At 30.1% G+C, this 19,255-nt stretch overlaps 2 protein-coding genes across 2 annotated transcripts in view; one reads left to right on the top strand and one right to left on the bottom strand.

Annotated features, from left to right (window-relative positions):
* Positions 1-1,859: 1,859 nt before the first annotated feature.
* On the top strand, positions 1,860-7,615 carry LOC129914360 (dual specificity protein kinase Ttk). Its single transcript, XM_055993564.1, has 9 exons — positions 1,860-2,057; positions 2,126-2,188; positions 2,252-2,320; positions 2,381-3,206; positions 6,379-6,485; positions 6,544-6,704; positions 6,777-6,991; positions 7,132-7,308; positions 7,378-7,615. Exons 1-9 carry the CDS (start codon positions 1,978-1,980, stop codon positions 7,492-7,494), a joined length of 1,815 nt encoding a protein of 604 aa, XP_055849539.1. The 5' UTR covers positions 1,860-1,977; the 3' UTR covers positions 7,495-7,615.
* Positions 7,616-9,677: 2,062 nt separating this feature from the next.
* Positions 9,678-19,255, bottom strand: part of LOC129917157 (uncharacterized) — a 32,942-nt gene continuing 23,364 nt past the window's right edge. The window contains exons 3-5 of the mRNA XM_055997542.1: positions 10,199-10,456; positions 9,942-10,133; positions 9,678-9,882 (exon numbers count right to left, since the gene is read on the bottom strand). Coding sequence (XP_055853517.1) covers positions 9,802-9,882; positions 9,942-10,133; positions 10,199-10,456 — 531 coding nt within the window. The 3' untranslated portion in view covers positions 9,678-9,801. The remainder of the gene's footprint in view (positions 9,883-9,941; positions 10,134-10,198; positions 10,457-19,255) is intronic.

Here is a 19,255-nt window from a genome sequence, read left to right as displayed (position 1 = left end):
TTTAGTCACTGAGCGAGGCATTCTGTTTCAGTTATTAAAGAGCCTAGCTCAATTATATTAATGGAAATAGAGCGAAAAGGTCATTACTTTACATTTTTAATTCAGAATTTGACAACACTAGCTAGTGCCACCACTCATATACCCTTAAATCCTCAATATTTTTGAAATTTTTTACTTTGACATTTTTTGTTGAAAAATTACAGAAAATCACCAACGAAAATAATTTCATATGTATTTGCATTTCGCTCCCCTAGCTTAGTACATTTACTTGTCGAATCCATACATTTTTTTTTGGTCGACCGTGAACGTTCCTGTAAGCTTTCGTAGTAAAAAAAAAAATTGGATAGTTTTGCTTCACGACGTTAAGTAGTTCACGTGCAAAATGTACGGGAAACTCTTTCACTCGTGAATCTACTATCTCCCTATATATTTTTCGAAAAAAATTAATTTGGAAATTGAAAACAAACAAAAATTGTATCAATTCACTTCACGACTTGCTTCACAAGTATAGCCTGGTACGATGCTCGCGCTAAATTTTAGCCGAGATAAAATTCCCATACAAGTTATCGATAATTTGTATGGGATCCATTTTAGTTTAGATAAAATTTTTCGATAATTTGTATGGGAGCTAAAATTTAGCGCGAGCTGCGTACCAGGCTTAAAGGGGTATTCACGATCTGGTGCAACAGGCCTAGTAAAAATGTAAAATTTTATTTTTTTACAATAGATCGTGAACGCCCCTCTTCTTATCTATAGTAAATATTGAAGCATGAATGATGTTTTTTTTTTCCTTAACCGTTGCTTCTTCTTTTTTCCATTTTTTATAATTTAATTCTTTGTTTTGTTCGGGTTAATTAATTTTCACTAATTATTTTACATCAAAAGAAAACTAAATTACGGGACATGAGTAGCTACAACCATTATAAACAGAATAAAAAAGACAAACTGTTTATCATGGGCGTCGCGACGGTGAGCTGCCATCTGTCAAAAATTATTTTACTCCATTGTATTTTTATTTTGCAATAGGGTTAGGGTTTAGCAAAAGTGCAAGACCATTGTAAAATTTCAATCCATATATTTTGTTGTTGTAGTGTTGTAAGATTTTACACTTTTGCACTTTTGCAATGATACTAGACCAGTTGCATCGGATCGTGAATACCCCTAATATTTTGTTGAGATTAAAAGCTTAACTACATAAGCCTGGTACGCTGCTCGCGCTAAATTTTAGCTGAGATAAAATTCCCATACAAGTTATCGATAATTTGTATGGGACCCATTTTAGCTCGGCTAAAATTTTTCGATAAATTGTATGGGAGCTAAAATTTAGCGCGAGCTGCGTACCAGGCTATACACCACTTTTTCAAAAAATACAAAAGTGAAAAGATTTTTTTTCTGGCTATCGTAATTGTTTTGTGATAAAGAGTATACAAAGTGTTTTTTAGACCAAAAAATAAGCTTTCTGCATAATTTGTTTTAATTTTTCATCACGAGAAACTATACAAAAATGCGTGTGAAAATGTTCACTTTTGTACTTTTTCACTTTTTGAGCCAATGTAGTTAAGCCTTAAAATTGTAGGGATAAAATTTGTTTTTTTCCCGAACTGCGTACTAGGCTTTAGTTTAAAAAAAAAAAATACAAACGAAAACTGTTCCATAAACCATAATTGCATTTCGCTCTCCTTTACGTTTTCGTTTCGCTGTGCACAAGATTCAAGGTTCAGTTCAGTTTTTAGTTAAATAAAAAATTTATTGTTCCACTGTTTAGTTACAAAAACCTACAACCAGATGTCGTCTATACATATTTAAACTACCACCAACTTCACACAAAAATACTTAACGAAACAATTTCAATTAAACTGTCAAAAAAATTTTCAAAACTTGTTTTGTTTATTTTAAATTAATTTTTTGTAAAGAATCCTTTTTAATTTTTATTAAATATAAACATTTCCTAAACAAGTATTTTTCTGATATAAATAAATGTCATTTTTACCAAGACGAGTCAAAGATATTCCTCCATTAGAACCAGATTCAGAAGATGATCGAACACCACAAAAAACGTAGGTGTTTCCAATTTGAACAACTTTTAATTAAAAATGAATATAAAATTTATTTTTGTTTTCTATAGAAAAAATGAAAACAAAGAAAAGCGAGAATTACATCGTGGTGATTCCTTCAAACATCGAAATGTGTAAGTTTTCAATTTTGATTATATTGAATAAGTAAATAAAGAAAAAATCTGTGCTAATTGTAGACCAAAACGTGTCTCGGAGCTGCCTCCTCTAGAATCCGATTCTGATGAAGATGAAAACAAGAATGATAGGTAAACAAATTGATTTATAAACTCAAATTAAACTAAAGTAAATCCTCCATAAAAAAAAAGGTTCAATTGCGCCATTCTCAATGACTCGTTCATGAGTCCGGCTATAAGCGACAATGAAGACAACTCACCTAAAAGGCATCCCAATCGTCCAAAAATTACAGTAAATGAATCAACAAATGATTCGTTTCTCTTGAATTTTGATAAAATGAAACTAAATGACACAGTGTCATCAAAGAAAAATGAGGATGTTATCGCCTCGACTCATGCCGAAGTCCAGCCACAAAAGCTTCCACTTAAACCGATTCAAGAGAATCATATTTCTACTATTGTTTCTGCTCCTCCTCCTTCAATTGTTTCTTCTCAACCACCACCAAAAAACGTAGGAGTTGAAATCGAAACTCCTTTGAAACAATCCGATGCTCAATTTGCAACACCACAAATTCGTTCATGGTCAGTGGCCCGACGACCCAAAGACCTTTGTTCGACATCTCGCAAAGAGCGGACAGCAATTGCCAATGAGTTTCGTTCTCAGAAAGTTCTATTTCAAACTCCAATGGCTGTTGCAAGAGCTCCGCAACTCACCAACAACAGTATTACATTGTCACTTTGCGACACGATGAATGATAGTGCAACTCCGGGAACTGCTGAAAAGCAAGTTAAATCGAAACCAGCTACTAGAAGTGATGCTGATATGAAATCAAAGAAATCACTTGCTTTTAGTGAGCAAGAAACTGAGTTAAAAAATGCTGAGCCAGCAAAATCAAATGAGAGTATAATTACTATTAATGGTTCGGAGTATGAAATCAAAAAGAAACTAGGCTGTGGAGGATCGAGCAGTGTTTATTTGGCACAACGGAAAGATTCTGGAAAGGATTGTGCACTTAAAGTAAGAAATCATTTTTTGTTGAATATTTTAATTTTTATCAAAATTTAATATGAAAATTAATGATTTTCTCAAATTCATAAGAAGGTTTAGATTTAGATAAATGAATAGAATAGGAATATTTTAAAAAATAAAAATTTAGACAAAAATTTACAATTTCATTCAAATGAATTTGTCGGAATTATTTTGATTCAAATGATGGGATCATATTCTAATTGTTATGTAGATGCTCTAGTAAGCTTCGATTTTTGGATTACAGAAAATAGGCAACCATAAAAATTCTGATATATTAACGAATTCAATTTGCCATTCATCAGTTTCTATTGATATCATACTTACATACTTACTTAGGCTTATTAAGTCCTTGGATCATCCCTAGGCCTCAACTAAACTTTTGCGCCATAGTGTGCGGTTTTTTTTTTAACTTCGAATTCGTCTAGCATTCGTCAGACCGATCATTGAGTATGGTCACCTCAACAAAAAACGAGAACCAAATAGATGCAAAAGAGATTGTTAAAATTTTCTCTCAGAAATTTATGATGGCAGGGCCCTTTAAACCTACCATCTTACATTAGACGTTCTTATCATTAAGAGGTGAAATTGACGCTTTGTTTATTCTGTCTCGTGTTAAAATTCAATGTCCCCAGCCAAAGTCTTAGAAGTTTTTCTGAGTCATTATGTATAATGGACCATTGTACCAATTATGAGCGGTATTCTCCCTTGATGGATTGATTGTTATTTGGAGTGTAAGATGCACTGCGACCTATAAGATCTATTGTGTCCCACTTTTAAGCTAGCTGAGTTAGTTCTCATTTTATAGATCCTCCTCTAACCTAATTCCTTTCAGGAAATTGAGTATTTGGGGTATTTTCATAGAGTGTAATTTTTCCTCTTCGACCTGGCAGCAACCCAGGTGTTTGAATCTTTGGTGTATTAGTGCATTGCAACTACCAAGAATGTGATCTGGTGTTTCTTCTTTTTCATTACAGAATCTACATGTTGCACTATTTACTAGGTCCAAAATGTTTAGGTGCCTACTTAATTTACAGTGGCCCATGTGAAGACCAGTGATTAACCTGAGGTTGTTCCTACTTAGACTAAAACATGATTTGAAACGTTCTTGGTTGTAGTTCCCGAGAAGCATTTTCGCTTGTCTCAGTTTTGGTAGTTGTGCCCAGTTCCTTTTTCTCCTGGTGTCCTAGTCTAGTTTTATTTTTTTTAAATAACATTTTCTCCTATTCCGCAATACAGTTCGGGTCCCATTAAAGGGGAACTTGCACCCGTTGTTGCTAAAGAGTCCGCCTCCTCGTTCCCCTGGACACCAACCAACGTGCCCAGGTACCCAGGGCAGTGTGACTTTGTTTATTTTGTCAAGTTCGTTAAGTTTACCTATACACTCTAATACTAGCTTGGAGTTGTATTCTCCTTTAAATATAATATGTTTAATTTATACAACGTAAACCACAACTTAATTACTCAAAATCTTAATATAACAAATGCTGGCTTTAAAATGATGATAGATATTAGATATTACATGCCAATATTTCATAAATTATGTACGCTTGATTAAATAAACAATCTTCCTCTGTGCAGGACGTGACATCGTATAATTGAAATGAGCTTATCAGCGATAATTCTCTTTCCTGTTGACACTGTCATAAGCCTTCAACTTGAAGTCGATAAATGGCAGACGAAGTTGTGATCGATATTCAACGCAACATACAAAACAGAACAATGAGTTATAAATAAGGCGTTCAGAATATTTGAAACTTTTGCATTTTACTGAACTTTGAGAGATCAATATCTCTTTACCTCTATAATTACTTTCTTTCATTTTATTTAAAATAAAACGAAACACTTAAGACCTTAAAACATCCAACTTGTAGAGAAATGGATTTGACCCATTTACTCTGAACGCCTCAAATGTGTTCGCTGCTAACAAAATCAAGTAGATTTTGAGAGTTTGCCGCAATTATTTTTTTATATACTATTTTTTTTTTTTTCATAGCTCCTATAAAAATTGTTCCAGGTATCGCAATTTTCTCGAAAAAAAGCTTTTGCTTAAACGATCGTTATAAAATTGCATTTTTATATTTTCTTAAAAAAACTCACATAATGAAAAAATGATACTTTCATTTTTTGAAAAACAAAAAAAAATCTTCAGTTTTGTCGGCTCTTTCCGCATACTTCCCAAATTTGTTTCAAAATTTATATAAACACAGTTCTTATAATCTAAATGTTAATTGATTAATACTTTTTGAACTACAAGACCAAGTACGTGCGACTCATTCTTGTATTTTATTTTTAAGTATCCGATTTAGGATTCGCAAAAAAAACCGAACTCAAGATATCAATCAAACATGACAGAGAATGTGATTTTTAGTACCAAAATTAACGGTACATATCTGGCTGAGAACTTGGAGGAAAACTTAATCTTTCAAAAACGGCTCAAATGATTTTGATTAAAATTTGTGTGTTCTATCGCAAATAAGGTCGTGTTTTCGAAGTAAAAAACTGTCTTTAACCGTTTAACAACGGAAGTGTCACAGAACCGTTTTGTTTATTTCTAAAACGATTTAATCGATTTCAACGATTCAACGAGTATGATTTTCGAAAAACACATTTATTTAAAAAAAAAAATTTTCGAAACGGTTTGATGTACTTTTTAGTTTTTTGTTCGAAATGGCATGAAACAAATTGAACTTCAACATAAAAGCTATTTTTACCATAAGTACAAGCGCGTGCGATACAGTTGTGCATTTTATTTTAAATAAATCGAGTAATTTTTAACAACAGTTATTAAATTTAAGATGAATATTTAATTGGGACGTTAAAAAGTTATTTTTGAGGGAAAGTCCGAACTATATGGGAGAAATATTTAAAATATCATCTTTGAACAAAATGTTACAATCATTATTAAATTTACCAAAAATGTTCCAGCCAAAAAAAATATTATTAATTAAAATATTTGTTAGAATATTCAAAATATTATTGAATTCTCGTTTGGTAAAATGATATGCTTTGAAAAAGGTAAGGTAACAGTTCCTTAGTCTAAAACTATTGATTCTTTAGAGAAGAGTCTATTTTTTCTATTAAAAATCATACAAAACAACCATTAGTCTCATAGTTGTAAAACACTGAACACTCCTTACAAAGATTTTTTTTATATTTGTAGATAGTTGATCTACGAGGAGATGCCGCAGTTGTTGAAGGTTACTTAAACGAAACTAAACTACTAGCTAAACTGCAGGGAAACATTTGTGTTGTTTCCTTATACGAATAGTGAGTTCTAAATAAACACATATAATTTTGTATCTTTTAAAAAGATTTGCTTTAACAGTGAACTTCTTGCCAAAGAATCCAAATTATATATGGTAATGGAGAAAGGTGATTCAGATTTACATAAAATACTTTCAACGTATAAAACCAATTTACCTCTCTATGTGTTAATGAACTTTTGGTATCAGATGTTACAATCTGTTTCTTACATTCATCAAAATGGTAAGTTTTTTTTTGTTCTTTTGTCCAACAGATGATATTGTAAGGTTATTTATAACAAATTCATATTTTTAGGTGTTATACATTCAGATCTCAAGCCTGCAAACTTTTTGATGGTTCATGGAAGACTAAAATTGATTGATTTTGGAATAGCCAGTAATATAGCCATCGATTCAACGAGTATCATTAAGTTTTCACAAGCCGGAACATTTAATTATATTAGTCCAGAAGCTTTAATTGATACATCAACTGGAAATAGTCCTATGGGAAAGAACCAGCCAAAAATAAAGGTAAATTCAAAGTCACCAGTCTTAATTAACCATTAAATTACCAATGCCCTATTTTGTCCCAAGAAAATACCAAAATATTGTTTTAAATACTTTTGAAGATTGGTGTAATAGGTACATGATTCAAATTCTTTAATTGTTAGATTTCAACTAAATCTGATGTCTGGTCCCTCGGTTGTATATTATATCTACTAATCTATCAAAAGACTCCATTCGGTCACATCAAGAACATTTACGCCAAGGTTAATGCCATAACCAGTCCTACAACAGAAATTCAATATCCAGCGTTACCATCATACTATCCAATTATGTTGGTCCAGGTAATGAGATTTTTTTGTTATTTGTATTTGTAAAAACGACATAAATAAAAATTGATGTTTTCTTTACAGATGGCAAAGAAGTGTCTACAACATAATCCAAAGCAAAGACCATCTTGTGTTGAATTGTTGCAATATCCATTCAACATGATAATACCAATTCAAAATCTAAGCGTAGCCCCAAAATAAATTATTTAAAATTATTTATAAATGTCCAATATTCTAATATTTTGAATATCTTTCTTATTATACGGTAGATTTTATGTTGTAAAGAACAAAAAATATTAATAAATTTATATATGTATTTGTATAGATGTGTATTCGTCGCCTTGAAAATAATGGCGTTTTCGATTGGCAGTCCGGAAGCGTCCGGAATCATTCTGAAAAAATTTTATTCATACAAAACTGTCAGTTTTGTGCGAATAAAACGCTTTCAGAATGATTCGGGACTGCCAATCGAAATTACTATAATGGCGTTTTCGATTGGCAGTCCGGAAGCGTCCGGAATCATTCTGAAAGCGTTTTATTCGTACAAAACTGACAGTTTTGTGTGAATAAAATTTTTTCAGAATGATTCCGGACGCTTCCGGACTGCCAATCGAAAACGCCATAAGTATTTAAGTAGATTTTATCGTAAGATGATTTAAAGAGGTGCTAAAAAGTTCTAAGTAAGCCCCATACAAGCCAATGTGTTTCATTTTTGAAACCAAGCTGTCGGAGTTTCGAGAAAAAATGCATAAAAATGTATTTTAAAATTTTCTACTAAATTCATGGAGTGAGACATCGAAAGAAAGGTTTTTTTAAGCTCTATTCATATTTTGGAGATCAGTTTGCATAGTTATGTGCTGCCAAAACATTTTTTTTTCTTTCGAGAAAAAATCGGGGTTAACCCATAGGCCATAGCCAAAAAATAATGCATTTTCGAAAAAGCCCTCCAAAATCATCGAGTGAGACATCAAATGAAAGGTCTCTTTGAGCTCTATTAATAACTGAAAATAAAAAAAATTCTAGGAGGTCTGGTTGCCGAATTATTTGCCATCGAAATATTACATATTTTTTTTACATTCCGAAGCAGATATTTTCGGATCAAGGTCTCGAAAAAAGTTTTGGTTAGCAGATATGAGTTCGCATTGAACAGGTCGATGCATTCAGTTAAAAAAAATCCAAATCTATTTTTTTAAGATTTTCGAAAAAAATAACGCATTTTCGAATCTATCGAGTGATACATGAAAAGAAAGACCTCTGTTTTTCAGTTATGAATAGAGCTTATTCATAACTGAAAATAAAAAGTTTCTTGGACGTCTGGTTGCCGAATTATTTGCAGTCGAAATATTGTTTTTTCTTTTTCGGAAGCAGATATTTTCGGATCAAGGTCTCGAAACAAAATTAGATTTACAGATATAAGCTCACAATGAATATGCCAACTCATTTATGTAAAAAAATTAAAAATTTATTTTTTTAGGATTTTCGAGAAAAAATCAAATGATAAAAATAATGAATTTTCAAAAAAGTCCCCCGAATCTATCGAGTGATACATGAAAAGAAAGGCCTCTGTAAGCTCTATTCATAACTGAAAACCAAAAGTTTCTTGGACTTCTGGGTGCTGAATTATTTGCAGTCGAAATATTGTTTTTTCTTTTTCGGAAGCAGATATTTTCGGATCAAGGTCTCGCAACAAGTTTTGGCTTATAGATATGAGTTCACAATGAAACGGCCTATCCATTTAGGTAAAATAATTACAAATCTATTTTTTTAGAGAAAAAATCAAATAGCCTAAAAATAAAGCATTTTCCTCCAATTCCATCGAGTGAGACATCAAATGAAAGGTCTTTTTGAGCTCTATTCATAACTGAAAACAAAAAATATTTTTTTCTTACATTTCGAAGCCGATATTTTCGGATTTTCAAACAAGTCCCCCAAATCCATCGAGTGATACATCAAATGAAAGGTCTCTTTGAGCTCTATTTATAACGGAAATAAAATGATCAGTTTTGTTGACCAAAGATAACTTTCATTAATAAATTATTGTGACCAAAACAGACGAAAAGAGAAATCTTAAAATTCGAAATATAAATTATGATTATGGTCCTAATTATGAATAGCAAATCGAATAAGATCTGAATTTCGTATTATGAATAGCTAGCAATTCAGTAGAATTTGACTGGCTTCAAGTGTCAGAAGTCAGAACCCTAGTAAATTCGTTTACAGCAGTTTTAAGCAAATATTTGCTTATTTAAAAGCTCACATTCAGCTGATGCACATTTATTACAAGGGCCATTGATATACTTATATCTAAGATATCACAAAATAAGACCATAGATTGGAATCAAATATTCCCACAAGTTCACTTGATTGAGTAGAAAAATCAAAAATACAAAATTTATTGAACTTAATTTTATTCTTTTAACAAAGAAATTTAATGTATATGCAGGTAAATAAAATAAGATATAAAAAAATGTGTCGAGAAAAATATTTAAGGCTGCAGAATAATATGCTTTAACTTTTATCCTTTATAGTAGCAATATACTTGGGTATATCAATAATTTGCATCGTATTGTCCTTGGCCGATGTAATAAGCTGAAAGAAAAACGTATACAATTTTTTTTAAATTTTACTAAGGATTTAATGAATATTACTTTATCGCCTGCGATCTCGAGTGCCAAAATCATTTTTCCAGATCCTGGAAACCGTCCTATTTGACATCCTGTTGTCTTATCCAAAACATAGACAAATCCATCATAGCAACCAACAAATATGTATTTATCTTTGTACAATTTCATAGAAACTGCACCATTGCCACATTGAAATATTGCTATACGTCCTCCAGTCTAATAAATAAACATGAAGTAATAAAGATACGAATAGTATGAGACCAAAAAAAAAAATATCTTACAGTAAAATTGTATTGATGAATTTCACTGCGTTGAGTACCACAATAGACACATCCATCGTCCAAAAGAATGCTGTATATGTGAAGGTTGTCGGGGACATCTAAAGATCTCAGCAAAAGTCCGGTCATTGCATCTCGAAAATTAATTTGGTTTCCTTTCGAGGAGACGATTAGTATTTTGCGAGGACCTTCTTTAGTAGCTCTTATTGCAATTATAGAGCTTCCTGACGAACAAAGAAGCGATTCAGATAAGCTGTTGTTCTGAAAATAAAAAAGGCATTTATAAAATAATGTGATATAAATACACAAATACACAATGTTGATACAATACAGGTAAACGCAAAAAAAAATTTTTTTTTCACCTACGCTCAAAAGACTTGAAAAAATCTATGAAATTAACGGATAGTAAATTATGATCAGCATTCGCTATTATTTTGAGATGTTAATTTTAATATAAAAAAACGTTCGTTAATCGAAAATTCACTATATCGGGTATTCGTTATATTGGACGTCCACTGTATTTGTTTATTTTTGTTTTTGTAATATTTTAAAAATAATTTTTTTTGATTTTGAACTTTATTTGGCTCAGTGGCCATTTATATTTAATGATAATTTACATTTGATATTTATGTTACATTCAAAATAATTGACATCTAAATTTTAATAAATATAAGTTTTGGCATATATAAATATTTGATTTTTAAATTGATTCAAATTGTTGATACCTATTTCAAATTAGACCAGTGCCAATCCGGTTTTCAGGAGGCAAAAGTTGAACAAATTATTAGCAGCATAATTGTGGTGGGAAAATTTAGGATAAATGGTATATGAAAGGGGAAAAATAAATTGCCCACAAAAAAATTGGGGGAAAGGGGGTGGGTGGGCGAAAAAGTGGGGTGGGTGTCAAAAATCATGGTTTTTTACGATTTCTGTCAAAATTAGACGTCCTATCGAAAAAAGTCAAATGCAAAAGTTGTAGGTAGTGTAAATGTCTACAACTTTTACCCAAACAATTTTTTTCTATAACCTCAAAAACATTGAAAAAAAAAGGCAAAAATACAATTTTTTTATTTTTTATTTTTATCTTTTACAAAAATAGTTGGATTTTAACAAAACTTGGTTAAAAATTACTTTGTTATGTTTTCTATTTATTAAAAATGTTTTTTGAGCAAAAAGTTAATTTGACGAATTTAATTTGAAAAAATAGCCTATTTTTCAATCAAAAAAGTTACCGAAAAAATTTTTGATTTTTGAAATGTTTGGAATGCAATTATTTAGCTTAAAACCGTTTTTTAAAGATTGTGTGGAAAAACTATACTTTTGTTTTAGAAAATATTGGAAATTGAAAAAAAAAAAACAAAAAAACGATTTTTAAGATTGATTTTCCCGTAAATGACAGTATTATTGGCGAGAAATAATTTTCCATAGAAACCAAATTATACTTTTCGAATGGTCATTGACCTTTTTAATTTGAATCAAGCACTAGAATAGCTCTAACGTGCAAAGTTTTTGAGATATTGAATTTTGAACGTCCCAAACACTATTTTTCTGATTTTTGGCATGGTAATATGTCAAAAACGTGATGTGATAGAATTTTTCTCACTTCAGATTCGAGCTCAGCGCACAAAAAACCATTAGAAAAATATACTTTTATTTCTATAAAAAAAAACTTTTTGACTAGTGAAATCGAACAAGGCATTCGATTTTTTCTTCCCTGTTCGATTTCACTACTCAAAAAGTTTTTTGGGGTCTAGATTTCTTTCACGATTTTTATGGAAAATTTTCGTTGAAATCATTTAAACGTCCACATGGAAGTTAGAAATGAAGAAAACAATTTTATAATAGGTTCTGTTATTAACTTCTAAAAAGTATTTTTAATGCTTTTATCCGTAAAATAAGAAAAACTTTTATTTTCCAACCACTGTTTTCTTGTTTTCCTTACACAGTAATTAACATTTTGAATAAAAAAATCAGGAAATTTGCAAATACGTGACAATCACGGGACAAATTTCAAAATACGGGACACTTATACGTCCCGGGTTTCTTAAATAAAAACCCGGGACAAGCTATAGAAATACGGGACAGTCCCGGGTAAACCGGATGGTCACCGTAGCTATACCGATCACATTTTAGTATTGTTCGCATGGCTTTGTTTTGCAATTTTTGTAGTCTAGTTTTTTGGGTTATAGGCTATTGATTATGTAGTTTAGAAAGGAACTAAGACGTTCACGGGTTTTTATTGCAGGAATCGTTCAATGGGTTATAAAAGAAGATAAAACCGCGGAGTGCTATTAAATGAGAGGGTGGAAACTGAAGATAGGGGTGCAAAAGCCCCCTTTTTGGTTTTTTCAATATACCTCGTAAACCAAGCAAAATTTTGATATATTGCACATAAAACTTTTTGTAGAGAATTAAATTTCCTATTGGAATAATGTTTTTTTAAAAATTGAAAAAAAAATTTCCATACCAAAATAGTCGAAACAATCATAAAAAAAATATCTAAAAAATCGATTTTTTGAGTTTTTTTGCTTTTTTACTTGTATATTTTTTTTTGGTTGAGATAGACATAAACGTTGCTTCAAACAAAAAAAGAAGATTAAATTTCCTTCAAAATGCTGTACTCACTAAATTTTTTCATTGAAAATTAACCGAAGTATGGCTATTTTAATCTATCTTTTTTTCGCATTTTTAGTTTTACTCAAGTAAAATAGAAACATTTGAGGGGAAAGTACGATAACTTAAGCACCAAGAACTGATAATGAGATTTTGTAGAGGGGTTAAATACAATTATTATTTACTATGGGAGGGGGGTCAATGTCCCCCTGTTTTTTCTAAATTTTCTAAAAAAAATACTTAAAATAAAAAAAATTATTAAAAAACAACGGCAACACTTACAGTTTTGATTGATACTTTTTTCAAAAGCTAGAATTATAAACTTAATATTAATTTTAAAATGAAGTTATTTTAATCAATTGTTTTTTAAATACCCGATTTCAAAGTCAAAACTTGTGAAAAAAAAGTTTAAAAATACATTGAGTACAATTTTCACAAAGACTGTGGACCTCAATACGAAATTGATCGACAAAGTAAACTTCCTTAATTGATTTCTTATCAAATCATGAAAATCATAATGTTCCTATGCCTTCTACTTTTTGAGAAAATTGAAAAATAGACAAAATACTTTCTTTATCGGAATCACTCGTTTATTTCAAAAATAATTGATTAAAATAACTTCATTTTAAAATTAATATTAAGTTTATTGGCGTTTTCGATTGGCAGTCCGGAAGCGTCCGGAATCATTCTGAAAAAATTTTATTCATACAAAACTGTCAGTTTTGTGCGAATAAAACGCTTTCAGAATGATTCCGGACTGCCAATCGAAATTACTGTATAATTCTAGCTTTTGAAAAGAGTATCAATCAAAACTGTAAGTGTTGCCGTTGTTTTTTAATATTTTTTTTTAATTTTAAGTATTTTTTTTAGAAAATTGCCCCTCCCTCCAAAACGGGGGGACATTGACCCTCCCTCCCATAGTAAACAATGATTGTATTTAACCCCTCTACAAAATCTCATTATCAGTTCTTGGTGCTTAAGTAATCATACTTTCCCCTCAAATGTTTCTGTTTTACTGAGTAAAACTAAAAATGCGAAAAAAAAGATAGATTAAAATGGCCATACTTCGGTCAATTTTCAATGAAAAAATTTAGTGAGTACAGCATTTTGAAGGAAATTTTATCTTATTTTTTTGTTTGGAGCAACGTTTATGTCTATCTCAACCCAAAAAAATGTACAAGTAAAAAAGCAAAAAAACTCAAAAAATCGATTTTTTTGATATTTTTTTATGATTGTTTCGACTATTTTGGTATGAAATTTTTTTTTTCAATTTTTAAAAAAACATTATTCCAATAGGAAATTTAATTCTCTACAAAAAGTTTTATGTGCAATATATCAAAATTTTGCTTGGTTTACGAGGTATATTGAAAAAACCAAAAAGGGGGCTTTTGCACCCTTATCTTCAGTTTCCACCCTCTCATTTAATAGCACTCCGCGGTTTTATATTCTTTTATAAATCATTGAACGATTCCTGCAATAAAAACCCGTGAACGTCTTAGTTCCTTATTACCCTGTTTTTTTCGACATAATCAATAGCCTATTATGTTACACAAATAGAGAAGACAATATTCAAAATGGGGCTTGACAGTTACATTAAACACTTTTATTGCACTATTTTTTGAAATGTTTTTACGCGTCCTTCTAAGGACTCCTAACTTTTTTAACACTTTTTTACACATGTGGTCTATTGTTGAATTTGCTAGGCTAAGAAATATTTTTAAAATTATTGATTCTTATTTGTAAGGATTTGGTGGACCTGTTCATCTATTAATACTGACGACAAAAAAAAATGAAGATTTTGTCTCAATTATTGAGTGCAAGTGTTAATTGATTTCGATGTTGATGTGTTGGCATCCAGGCCAAAGTTGAAATCACTTTATTTATACGTTGTCCACGTTCACTGTGGGGTATACTTACTGTATTTTGTAGTGGTTTATTTTTAAAAGAGTGGGGAGAAGAAGACAGTTGATCAAGCTATAAAATCTGGCCATAATGACACATTATTTTTAAGTATTTTTTTAATAATATGAAATGAGAACCGATACGACCCCTCTAAAAAAATTTATAAACGTTTTTTTCCAAAAATGGGGGTTTTAGATTTTTTGTTTTACAGATTTTACAATGTTGTTTTAACAATGTTCCAAATTTTAAGTTCAATATTTCGAAAGTTATTATATAGTTCCTAACTAAAAAGTCTTTTCGTCCAAATATCATCCGGTTTTTTTTAGGGAGAGAGAAGATTGGCAATTAGTACCAAAATATCCTGTGAAATTAAGTGAAAGTACCAACTATTATAGCATTTTTTCAATGGTAACGCCAACGGCGCACAGTGGATCGAAACTATGAAAAAGTGGTCATGGGACTGTAACTTCTGATCTAATGAACGGATCCTAAAACGGTTTTCGCTATATTGCTTCTTGAAAATCGCAGAATTGAATCCAATAAAAAATCACAAAAAATGTTTAGTTCTTTAATTTTTTTTTACTTAAAATAGCTATTAACATACAAAAACTACCAAATCCTTATTTTACTACACATAAAATTAATACTTTACGTTATTGTCTTATTTATTAAGTAAAAAAAAAGCGTTTACATATTTTGTTAACAGTCTTTTAAAATACGGATTATTTGCAAAAAAATTATTATGAATAAAAAATAGCTTAAAAAGGATTATCTTATGTAAATATGTGTTATTTAAAAATGAATTGGTATTATTATGAAAATACCAACATAAACATAAAAAATATGATAAAATATAGATATTGCCAACTTAATAATGAAATTAATTTAAAAGATAATGATGGATTCATTAAAAAAAAACAACAAAGCAAACAAAATACGATATACATACCTACTTATACACTAAAATTATTTATCAAAAAATCATAAAGCTATGTACAGCTAAATATGAAAGACAAGTAGCTAAAATTTCAAATTAAAATGTACAATGTACATAAGAGCGACCAACGAATGATCAAATGAACGAACAAATGAAATTGTACATATTTTTAGAACAAATTTCTTAACAAAAAACTGGAGTTTAAATTTTTCGAAAAACCAAAAAAAAAAAAAATACATATTATTTTCTTAAATAAGAAACAATTCCGAGAACAAATTGTTTTGTAAGACAAATTTAATTTCGAAGCCATAACATTATTTTAAGCTAACCTAGTACGCTGCTGAAGCGAAAAGCCTCCAAAGTCAGCAACGAAAGTCAAAATTAAATAATGTCAATAAATTAAAACTTGAAAATAATTTTGAAGAAATTAAAATTCACAAAGTGCAAAATTCTTTTATACCAAGGAATTTTACCAGAAAAAACATTATTGAAAACTTTCCAAGTATTTAAGTACAGGTACCTAATAATATCGTTTGTCAATCTCGTGTGCTGTGAAACGAAAAGCATAACAAAATTTTTCGTTGTGCTGTTTTTTTATACAAATTTCCGTTTCGCTTCAGCAGGATACTGGGCTTTAGAAATTGAAATATATATATATTTTTTTTTTTAATTTAAACTTTAGTTAGATTGCTACTTTATTATCCAGATTTTGTTAGAAAATACATAAGCATAAAAAATTACAGTTCGTTCATTCGTTGATCACTCTGACAGTGCTTTACTCTTAAAAAAACCTTAAAAATTAATTGTTTTTACTCACTCTTTCTTTATTTTTTTGGTCAATCTGTCTTACGTTATGTATTCAGTAGTTACATTCTTGGTTTAAACTACCCCATGTCACTCTAAGCTAGCCAAATAACACCAACCCTCCCCTTTACAGATAGGAAAAAATAAAAAAAATAAATAAATAAATACTACCTAAAGGGTTAAATTTATAAAGATGGTGCTCTAAAAAACGGGGTCGGATTCGGTCGGATCCAAATTTTTTAAAATATTATACACGAACTATTAAGCTTTCATTCTAGACTACTAAGAGAGCGGGCATATGTGAGCATTTTTTTAAAAGCCTTTTCAAAGTTGAAGAGAAATTTTCAAAAAGGGTTATAGAAAAACGTGTTTTAGAATTATTTAGAAATAAAATTTTAGGATTTTTTCTTAAATATATATTTTAGATATCAGTATCTTATCAACAAAATTTATTTCAAGAAGATATCTTAAAAAATGAGCCAGATATAAGAGTATGAAAATTTCTAAGAAAAACATCATTTTTTTTCTTGTGAAATAGTCCCGACTTGAGACTCTGTATCTTGGAAACCAAAACATTTTGATAAAAATAACTTGTGGATTATGAAAGAAGGGACAATTTTCTATGATTAACAAACAAAAAATATGTACAAGAATGAAAAAAAAAATTTCACCCAATGTCCGGAATTTTGTACTAGACGTTCCACTGTGCGGCGTATACAGGAGGGGGGGGGTCACGGGGTCATGACCCCCCCAAGAACTCAAAACTTAAACAAGAAATTGTTATGTGCTACCAAAAATTATTTTGAGAAAGATGATTTTCAAAATGTCGAAGTTTTAGAACATGAACGAAAATGAAAAAATTTTTCGGTATTCAAACCAACTATTTTCCCATATTTGGGGAGGTGGTCATATTTAAGCGACTGCTATGCTGGATTAGGATTATTTTGATTCGTTCGGTAATAAAAATAAGGCATTGATAGGCTACAAATTAAGCTGTGTTGTAGAGTTTTGTATGGATTTAAAATCCAAATATTTTTTGACTAAACCGATAATAGATAAAAATATAAGCAACCTTGTCTAAAGGCAAATTAAATATTTAAGCAAGCTTAGGTCACTTAAAATAACCTTCGAAAATCAATTTAAGAAAGTCTAATAAATATAACTGAATATGTTTTATATTATAAACCGCTGATAAATACCTGAATCCTGAAAGCTGACGAAATCAGAGCCGAATATTGTAAAATCCTTAGTAAGTGATCTAAAGCATTTCTTTAATTAGTATTGATGTTTGAAATTTCGAAAAGATATCTACCTTAAAACTAGCATAATTTTGTTTAATATGTTCTGTTAAGCCAAAAATATTTGTATGTCTTTACTATTTTGACAGAGGTACATATTTGAATCCTGTAACCCCCTCGTGTTAAAGGAAATACAAATTCGCATTTTCAATTGCAATTGTTTTTGCAAAACTTTGCGATTCGTTTGCCTGAGGTTAGGAACACAATTAATTTGAAAGTTACCAGTGTTATTTAATAAATATGATTTTTATTTTAACTTGTAAAATAATTCTGGGCTAGCGGAAAACAATGCGTTGATTAAATGAGTTGTTTAAAGGCAAATTATTCAATCGAAGGACTTGTACATTACTAGGGATCGGGTTTCCATGCAAATGCATATTTTTTTAGAAACACCTTGGAAGCATGGCAACGAACTATGTATACGAATCAGGAGATTTCCTTTAAAATGGCAATCAATTGTTAGAGCATATATTTGCATATTTTGCATTTATTTGCATTTTTTTTTTGCATATTTTGATATATTTTGGAAATAAATGCATGTTTCTCGTGCATATTTTCGCAAAAATTAGCAAAAATAACGAAGCTACAGGCTTGAAATTTTTTACTAAAAGTGACTGAAAGTCAATTAGAAAACGTAAGCAAATGCTGTGCAAAACTGACAAACCAACGTTGTCCAAACTCATAAAAAACACGATCAAATGATAAATTGGATTATTTAAGAGTAAATTTTCTACAATTTTAGTTATTAAAAAAAAAAAAACCAATATTTCCAAAAAGTTACATCTTTGAACTCGGAAATGGTTTCGTATACAGATTTCATAAAAGTTACGTAAAATCTTTTTTTATAATTTAAAAGAAATATTGATATTTTACATGCATATTGAAAGTGCATATTTATTATTTTTAAGTTTTAAGAGCACATTTTAAGGGCATATTTTTCGTTTTTAAGTGCATAAAAATCCATCCTATACATTACACTGTACTTTAAGGACAGGATGGTCTTAATTGGTCAAACTTAAGGCTAAACCATAAACAAAAGCAAACGAATCACACAACGTTTTTGTTTGGTTATTCTTAGAACTCTTTGAACTGTTCGATTGGAAATGCAAAACGAGCGAACTTTATTAATTCAAATAGCACATTTTTAAGTTTATGCCTACTATCAAAACTTTTGTAAACAAAAATTTGGCATGACCCCCCCCAAGAAGAAATCCTGTATACGCCCCTGGGTAACGCACAATACAAAATACAAATACACAATACAAAAATATAACATAAGAACAAAAAATAAAACCAATGGAATTCATTCGTTTTTGGCAGTAATTTTTAAAAACCTATGAATTATCCCAGTAAAATTAATTTATTAAATTAATACGTTCTTTGTTTTTTTTTTTGCATATTGGTACTAATAACATTTTTAGTACTCTAGATACGACGAAAAAAATTACCATTTTTAAATACCCTTTAGACGCGCATATTTTCAAAAAAGTAGGCCAGCTACGTTTC

This window comes from Episyrphus balteatus, chromosome 3, assembly GCF_945859705.1.
Source record: "Episyrphus balteatus chromosome 3, idEpiBalt1.1, whole genome shotgun sequence".
Taxonomy (NCBI): Eukaryota; Metazoa; Arthropoda; class Insecta; order Diptera; family Syrphidae; genus Episyrphus; species Episyrphus balteatus.
Note: the sequence above shows the minus strand (reverse complement) of the source record. Positions and strands in the feature narration are given on the sequence as shown.

Excerpts from the sequence above, each read along its gene's own strand:
- LOC129914360 (XM_055993564.1), top strand. The coding sequence starts at position 1,978 with ATGTCATTTTTACCAAGACGAGTCAAAGATATTCCTCCATTAGAACCA. Across the intron at positions 2,058-2,125 it reads GATCGAACACCACAAAAAAC|AAAAAATGAAAACAAAGAAA; the intron begins GTAGGTGTTTCC and ends TGTTTTCTATAG. Across the intron at positions 2,189-2,251 it reads TCCTTCAAACATCGAAATGT|ACCAAAACGTGTCTCGGAGC; the intron begins GTAAGTTTTCAA and ends TGCTAATTGTAG.